Below are 8,779 nucleotides of genomic sequence, written 5' to 3'. Positions count from 1 at the left end.
AAAAAAAAAAAAAAAAAAAAAAAAGGTCATGCGGACAAAGAGCTGGAAAGCAGAAAGGGAAGAGGTTGCAGAAGCTCGTGGCAGCTGCTTCGGAGGGTCTTGAATGTTGAATGCTCGGCTTATGTGACTGTAACATGTTTAGAAGTTGGGATGCATGTTCTTGAACAGGAAGGTGGCTGAGGACAACTGATTAGGTTAAACCATGTGAAAATTGCTGTTTTAGTTGAAACAAATGGTCAAATATCAGCAGTGACGAGAAGTTCTGTCTAATAGTTTATGTGTAGTTTTAAAAGTTTTTCTGTGGAATAGTAAACCATTCCCAAATCCTCTCCCTCCTCTCCTTATGAATCTTCCCTTAAAGTGCACATTTCACCCTTCACTCTTAGGCATACATTCAAAATAGATCATTTTGGAATGTGCTTAGGCAAACCAAGCAAACAAAAGGTAGCTAATTGTAATGACAAAACTGTTTAGGCTATAAAATATTTTCTTTAAGACTTATCCCCCAAAATATGTGAGGCTTAGTCCTTGGTAATACTAATTCGGAAAACATCCATATCCTATCCATTCATATGCAGCTTGATAGGATCAGTGGTTGCCTGAGTTGGTTTTCCTGATCATGCAGAGCTCTTGGGGGCTAAAGTCTGATGGAAGAGGGCAAGGGTAATTGACTTGCAATTGAACATGTATATTCCATTTTTCAAATGCTGTTTTACATTGCTAAAATTTACAAATCAAGTTTGAAGTCAGTAATTTGGGAATACTGTGAATTCTCTTTTAAAGTATTAATTCATTGTAAATATATACCAGCTCCCACATAATAAACAATCTGAGCAATCATAATTACTGATATTGTATTTACTAATCATTATATTTATAATTATGTAACTATATAATTGATATATTAGTGATAATGTACTTACTGCTATGTCAGTAAATTAAATATATATACACAAATTATATACATAATACTGATATATTGACTGATATTTACACTTTCTGATACTGATTTATTTATATTTACTGATATTATATTTACTGGTACTTTATTCTTTATTATGTCATATGTTTTTCTACAGTAATACTTTAACAACTATATAGTGTTTCATTATATGTACCACGGTTTATTTAAAGTTACCAATATTATACATTTAATTCATATCTAATTTTTTTTTTTAGAAGTGCTTAAGATTTTTTATGTATGTGCGTGATTATTTACTTAGCTTCCTAGAAAGTTGAATTGTTGGGTTAAAGGAACTTACACTTTTAACTCAAATTGCCTTGCAGAAAACTTGTACCCATTTAAATTTCCACTTACAGTGTATGAAACTGTTTCATAAACACAGGGCATTATTGGAAATTCCCCTTCTAAAAGATAATTGCCAGTTTAGGAAGTGAAAATAAAGGTGTATCATGCTTTATTTTAATTTGTATTTATTTAATTATCAGTCAGTTGAACTTTTTTATTGGCCAGTGTTTGCATTTCCTTTGTTAGTTTTTTTTAATTTTTCTTCTTATTGATAGCATATATAACCTTATATTTATTCTGTTTTTTAGCTCACTTAAGAGGGAAATGATTTTCCTGATTAGTTTTTGAATTTGTATTTTAATGCTTAATAAGATATGGTGACTGTGTCTGAATTAAACATTTTTTCTCTACATCAGCCTGTAGGGGTCTCTCTAAACCAAATTGTTCGATAGCAGGAAACTGATTTTAAGACTCTAAATTGTCTGTGACCCAGGGGCAGTCCCGGCGAGTTCAAGTGGAAGTGAAGTCGGTACAGGAATCTGGAACTTTACCCCTGATGGAAGAATGTGTATTGTCTGTTGGCATTGGGTGTGTCAAAGTTAGACCGGTCAGAGCCCCCAAAACTCACGAGACCTTCCATGTAAGTTTCTATACCTGTGATGTTCTTCTTGAAAGACAAAAATCAGACCAGAGTACCTTTTGGAACCTGTATGAAAACTACTTTCTGTGAACAATTCTTTCTGTGAATCTCTTTGTTTACCTTTGCTGTCTTTTTTTGTATCATGTATTTTCATGGAATCACTGCATCGGACTGTATTATCGGTTTTGCTCTGGAGTAGGTGGCAAGCTGAGGGTTAAAACATCTCAGCCTCCCCAGATTCCACCGTGCCAGCTAGTGATTAACCTCCTCAACATCATCCCACCCCTCTGCAGAAACCCCCTACTGGCTTGTAAAGACTATTTGCCAGCAGGTGTTTGATTTCCCCTGGCGAGTGGGACTATAAACCCAGCAGGGAGAGCATTGTACTGGTTCCCGAAAAGGTCAAATGAGTGTTCACTTTCCTATGAGCGGCTCCAACTTCCTGACAACTATAAAACCCAGAGTGAGGATGTGGGTAGGTGGGAGGTGAAATTGTGTATTCAGCTGGAGAATATAAATTATGGGTAAAGAGATTGTTTAGCATAGCCTGATTCTTGGACAAATCAATAATTCAGTTCTATGTAATATATTTTTTCTTTTAGGAGGAAGAGGAGGACATGGACAGCTACCAGGTAGTTTAGCACCTGTTAGCCTCATCTCAAATAAGCATGATTAAAGTATGTAATTACGCATTCCTGGATCTCTCTATAGTGTTATTTAAGGATTAAACAATGCATACTGTTTTTTTTGTTGTTTTAAAGTAAAACAGAGTAGGAAACACTGAGTGTTGTTTCGTACACTGCAAAGTGTGTTAGGAGTGGGAAGTCATTTGAGATCCTTTTCCAAGCCTGGAGATCCCCAGCCAGGCTCCCTGAAGATCCTCTTCCCTGGACATTTTCTCTCCGGAGTGAGTCAGCACCCGTTGCCCTTAGAACAGCTGTCTCATTCTGAGCTTCAGTCTACCCTATGTGTTTCGCATTTTTTTAAGCCAGATCTTTCCTCCCTACTTCCTGGAATCATACAGCATTTAGGATTTTTTTTTTTTTTTCCTTTCCTTTCTTTTCCTAACTTCTCCAGGATTCTGTTTCTGTCTGTGCAATTCCGTCTGTTAGTCATCATTCAGGACTGTGAGGGCTCTTTGGAGCCTGATGATGTCATCTGTATAGTCACTCTCCTGGTTTTGTGTCATTCTAATTTGATAGAAATGTCTGCTTTCCTATAAATCACTGATAAAAACACTGTATCAGATAGGGTTAAATACAGAGTCCTGTGGCACAACAGTAGAGAATTGGTTGAAGCTGACATGAATCACTGTTCCTCGGATGTGATATTTGAGTCCTCTGTGATTTCAGTGAAGCAGATGCATCGCACGTTTCTCCATCTTGTCCACAACAATGTCATAGGCTATTTGGTTAAGTGCCCTAGTAAAGTCCAGACACACAGTATCTGCAGCATTCCACCGACCTACCCAGTGTGGTAACCTTATTAGAAAAGGAAATGAGGTAAGATTGGTATACATGTAGGTGTTGACTGGCAGGGTAGTTATTCTGTTGATGATAACCCCTTTCCCCTCTTTCCCCCACCTGTCATCCCCCAAAATGCATGAAAACAAGTGTGAGAAGCATTTACATGTTGTTGTCTCTGAGAGCCTATGTTGACATATAGAAAGCAGAAGTTGCAAAAGTTGAAGGATTCTTCTGATTATTCTAAGGTATATAAATTGGAAGTTTTTTGTTTTTTTTTTTTTCCTTTTTCTTTTTTGAGAGACAGTCTCACTCTTCCACCCAGACTGCAGTGCAGTAGAGTGATTTTGGCTCATTGCAACCTCTGCCTCCCAAGTTTAAGCAAGTCTCATGACTGAGCCTCCCAAGTAGTTGGCATTAAAGGTGCACACCACCATGCCCAGCCTATTTTTTTGTACTTTTTTTTTTTTGAGATGGAGTTTTGCTCTTGTTGCCCAGGCTAGAGTACAATGGCGCAGTCTCTGTTCACTGCAACCTCTGCCTCCCGGATTCAAGTGATTATCTTGCCTCAGCCTCCTGAGTAGCTGTGATTACAGGTGCCTGCCACCAGGCCTGGCTAATTTTTGTATTTTTGTTAGAAACGGGGTTTCACCATGTTGGCCAGGCTGGTCTCGAACTCCTGACCTCAGGTAATCACCTGCCTTAGCCTCCCAAAGTGCTGGGATTACAGGCCTGAGCCACTATGCCCAGCCATACTGGAAGATTATTGAGTCCTGTTTGTGGGTTTTAATCCATTAAAGAGATCTTTTAGAAGATTTTTATTGCAAGTCCTTAAAGTTCTACCCCCAAGCCATTAGAAATAAAACTGGTTCTGGATACCTGAGAATACCCTTTCTGCTCTAGAAAATAATGCTTTCAGTTCTGAAAATAGCGGTTTTTGACTTATGGGTGCAGTCAACTGGTGGTAGTAATAAAGAAACTATTGTATACTACCTTACCTTTCTGAAGTATAGTAGAGTAAGATAGAGCATCAGTTTCAGATAGATTATCTTGACATTGCAACAAATATGATTTTCCTTGCTTGCTTCCAGGATCGGGATTTAGAGAGACTTCGTAGAAAATGGCTGAATGCGTTAACAAAACGTCAGGAGTACTTGGATCAGCAACTGCAAAAGCTTGTCAGTAAACAGGGTAGGAAAAACAAATAGAATATTTTTCTCCCCTGCACATCAATGCATAATTAATTATTCTCCCTTTGTAGCCACATCAGTTAAGAGTCAGATGAACACATCAGTAGTGGGGATGGCAGGAGCAGACGAGCGTTACTCCTTGTTTATGTCATATCCTTTACTCAGCTGTCATATCTTGGTATAGGTCTTCCTTCCACCTCCCACAAAGACAGAAAATACAGTGCGCAAAGCAAATGTGGTCCCTCAAAGATAACTTAAAGGTTACCTTTGGATAACCTTTATCCAAAGCTAACTTTTCTTATCCGGAGGGCTTGAGTCCTCTGACTCTGGACCAGTCACACCTGTGTAGTCCCTCTGCAGGCCTCCCAGGAAGTGAAGATGGCCTCTCTGTAAGAACCCACCTGACCTCCCTAGCTGTGGGTTAGTTTATCATCACTGGGGAGCACTCATCAGCTAATAAGAGAAATATGGGGAAATCCAGCCTTGACTCAGGACTAAAAGATAAATGGCAAGTGGGGTTTTGGCATTGAATCCTCATTCCTGATGTTCTAGATAAAACAGAGGATGATGCTGACCGTGAGGCGCAGCTCCTGGAGATGCGGCTGACCCTCACTGAGGAGCGGAACGCGGTGATGGTCCCCTCTGCTGGCAGCGGCATTCCAGGGGCCCCAGCAGAATGGTACGAACCGTGCGGTGTATCTAGTGAGGCTCTGAACTCTCACCAAGCCACCTGCTTTTAGCCTGAATTTTACATGTGCTGCGGTTAATGGAAGATTCATGATAGCATGGGGGGGGAAATGTTTAAATAAAAGGAACTGTTAAACTATTTTCATGAGTTGAATACGGCCTAAAACTGTTTTATTAAATAATATTGTTATTGGCCAAAGTCATTAAGATTTCTGAGAACTTAAATCAATATTTAGTACCACTGCACTTAGCATTAAAAAAATAGTTAATATGTTAATTACCTGGGTCATTCCCTTAAAAGACTGTTCGGTCATAAGAAAATTGCATCTCCACACGATTTTGGTTTTGGTGCTGGCTTAAACTGTACTGTCAGCAAATGTTCTGTGTTACTTTATAGAAGTTAAAAATAGTAAATTTAGCCAGAGGGAGCCTTTAAGTATATCATTTTATAAGAAAGTAGGTTTAAAGCAGAGAACTTGACTATAAACAGGTGGGGGTGTCTTCCAAGGCTAAGTTCAGGCGTTGGTGTATGAAGCGGCAGCAGCCGCTGTGAGGGCTTTGCGGCCTCTCTGACACTGGATTAGAGTACAGCCAGGGCCAGGGTTATTACTGCCCTGCCCCGTAACAGCCCCGAATGCCATTACGGCTGTGTTCCTGCATGCGTGCCGCCGAGAAGGTCGCCTGATTCAGATGCCATTTGTTCTTCATGTTTTAGGACCCCAGTGCCTGGGATGGAGACACACATCCCTGTTATCTTCCTGGACTTAAATGGTAAGTTAGGAGGTGTGTCCTGAAGGCTTAAAATTCGTGCCCACATAACATGCAGATTCCAACCCAGTTCATCATGAGGCAGTCCTGTTTCCCTAGGGCTAGAGCCAGTTTGACGTGTGCCCGCGTGCCCTGACAGACTGATTTGTGTGTCAGGCTCTCGTGTTTGTGACAGTAATCGGCGTGCTTCACCATGCTCCTTACCTCTCATCCCTGCAGCTCATGGTGCCATGTGGATGCTCTACTGCCCCAGTGTTAGGATGGTAGCAGCATGTTGTTGTTGTTGTTATTTTTTGATGGAGTCTCACTCTGTTGCCAGGCTGGAGTGCAGTGGCAAAATCCCAGCTCACCACAACCTCTGTCTCCCAGGCTCAAGTGATTCTCCTGCCTCAGCCTCCTGAGTAGCTGGGACTATAGGTGTGTATCACCATGCCCGGCTAATTTTTTGTATATTTAGTAGAGATGGATTTCACCATCTTAGCCACGATGGTCTCAATCTCTTGACCTCAGGTGTCTGCCTACCTTGGCCTCCCAAAGTACTGGGATTACAGGCCTGGGCCATGACGCCCAGCTCTTCTTTAATTCTTAGGGAAAGACTTCTCTCTGGAAAGGACTACTAGCAATACTTACGAAGCATGTTTCCTTGTGGTGGTTTCTTAGCATTATCAAATAAATTTCTCACTTTTTACATAAGTTCTTGTGCCATTCATCCCTGTATTACCTGTTTTTTTTTTTTTGTTGTTGTTGTTTTAAATACTGTCATTTTTCTGATTACCACTCACCCCCATGTAAAATATTTTGGGGCTGGATACATTTTATGTATATTCTGCCTGTAGGAATTCTACTTGTAGGATGGAAGATAGAAAATGGAAAGGTAGATTAAGGATCTAAAAATAAGTTAAAAGTCAACAGTTAAATTGCTAAAACATCTGCAGAACTGTGTATTAATATGAACTCTCCTCAGCAGATGAATGTGGCTCTCCTCTGGTTTCTTCCACCCAGATGACAGTGAGATGCAATCTCTGAGGCATTTAGGATCTCCTGCCACTTAGTTTATTTAGATGGAAGATTTTTCTTTGCATACAGAGTTAGAGAATAATACTGATAATACAGCCACTGTCTGTTCGCCTGATGGGGTAGAAGTTGTTTTTTAATGTTTGCCCCAAGACTGTATCCTGCCATGGTGTTCTCCTGACCTTGTAGCCTGAGGGTGATTCTGGCCTGTTCTCAGTTAGGCTTCCTGGGTAGGTGAGGCCCTCGTGTTTGGGTGGGGGCAGGGATGTGAATAAGAAAATGGAAAAAATAAGCTGAAGGAAGATGGGTTAGTCTGGGGATTCAAGGGGGCGACCAGGACTTCGGTCAGCCTGGTACATGTTCTCGGTCCCCGCATGCCCACCTCCTAGGAAAGGATCTGTGGATGTGTGCTCATCAGCTCCAGGTGAAGGGGAGTAGGGAGGGCCAGGCTCGGTCCTGAGGAACCAGGGGGCCGTGGTGCAGCCCTTCGGTTTCCAGCCATGCAGCCAGTGTAACCTTCTGCTGAAGGTCACTGTCAGGTGCCTGGAATCACCCTTGCTCGTTTCTCATTCCCTCAGTGCACGAAACGGTAGGGAATTCGGGTTATAACTGGTCACTGACATTGATGAGATGACCTTGGGTTACCTCTTAGGTATCTTGGTTTCATTTGCCTTCTGTGTAAAGTAAGGCATAAACGTAGCGGATTGGATGAGATCATTTTTTGAGGCACTTTCTTATCTGTAAGATCCGTGAAGTTTTAAATGGTCATCTTCAGTGTCATGTAAAATATCCACGCAAAAAGCAAATGAAATTTGAAGCAGAAGAATTTTAATAATCACATTGAAATTTAGCTGGTAGGGGTTATCCTTGAAAATGATCTCAGTATTTAATGGAGCTTCTTTGCTTTTAGCTGATGATTTCAGCTCTCAGGATAATCTTGATGACCCAGAAGCTGGTGGATGGGATGCGACCTTGACTGGGGAAGAAGAAGAGGAGTTCTTTGAACTGCAGATCGTGAAGCAGCATGATGGGGAGGTAAAGAAAGTATACCTTGGGAAGAGCAGATGAAAAGTGGTTCCTTAACCTCTCCTCGCGCTTTTTGAAACAGTTAATAATCATGAAACAGACAGTCATGCCAGTGCTTTACATTTCTCCAAACACATAAAGAAAAACGTTTCATCATGACTTCCAGAAGAATGGAGCTGAACATCATATTATATCAGTTCACCTTTTCCTTCCTTTCCTGGTAACTTGTACTGAGCAGGCGTGGGCAGTTCAGATCAGCAGCAGTCAGGAGCTTGAGGCTCCATTCCTTGACCGGTTAAAGATGGAAGCAAGGGCTGTGGAAGTGTATGGGGGTGAAATGGCACCAGGTTTGGGATTCACTTTGTTTAATTAGTTAGTTAGTTAGTTTCTTTGTTTAGATAGAGTCTTGCTCTGTCACCCAGGCAGTGCGCAATGGCAGGATTTTGGCTCACTGCAACCTCTGTCTCCCAGGTTTAAGTGATTCTCCTGCCACATCCCCCCAAGCAGCTGGGACTGTAAGTGTGTGCCACCATGCCCAGCTAATTTTTATATGTTTTTTTTAGTAGGGTTAGGTTTCACCATGTTGGCCAAGCTGGTCTCGAACTCCTGACCTGAAGTGATTGCCTGCCTTGGCCTCCCAAAGTGCTGGGATTACAGGTGTAAGCCATTGTGTCTGGCTGAGATTTGCTTTGAAATCCTTTTATTTATTTATTTATTTATTTATTTATTTATTTATTTATTT

The 8,779-nt window shown here is 41.1% G+C and overlaps 1 protein-coding gene across 1 annotated transcript in view; it reads left to right on the top strand.

The window, feature by feature from the left end:
- Positions 1-8,779, top strand: part of KIF13B (kinesin family member 13B) — a 187,714-nt gene that overhangs the window by 126,219 nt on the left and 52,716 nt on the right. The window contains exons 25-30 of the mRNA XM_037742659.1: positions 1,743-1,889; positions 2,492-2,521; positions 4,444-4,543; positions 5,095-5,221; positions 5,945-6,000; positions 7,922-8,046. Of these exons, the coding sequence (XP_037598587.1) occupies positions 1,743-1,889; positions 2,492-2,521; positions 4,444-4,543; positions 5,095-5,221; positions 5,945-6,000; positions 7,922-8,046 (585 nt within the window). The remainder of the gene's footprint in view (positions 1-1,742; positions 1,890-2,491; positions 2,522-4,443; positions 4,544-5,094; positions 5,222-5,944; positions 6,001-7,921; positions 8,047-8,779) is intronic.

Source organism: Cebus imitator, unplaced genomic scaffold (genome assembly GCF_001604975.1).
Source record: "Cebus imitator isolate Cc_AM_T3 unplaced genomic scaffold, Cebus_imitator-1.0 Scaffold125, whole genome shotgun sequence".
NCBI classification, from domain to species: domain Eukaryota; kingdom Metazoa; phylum Chordata; class Mammalia; order Primates; family Cebidae; genus Cebus; species Cebus imitator.
The sequence above is the reverse complement of the archived record's forward strand: the minus strand, read 5'-3'. Positions and strand labels throughout refer to the sequence as shown.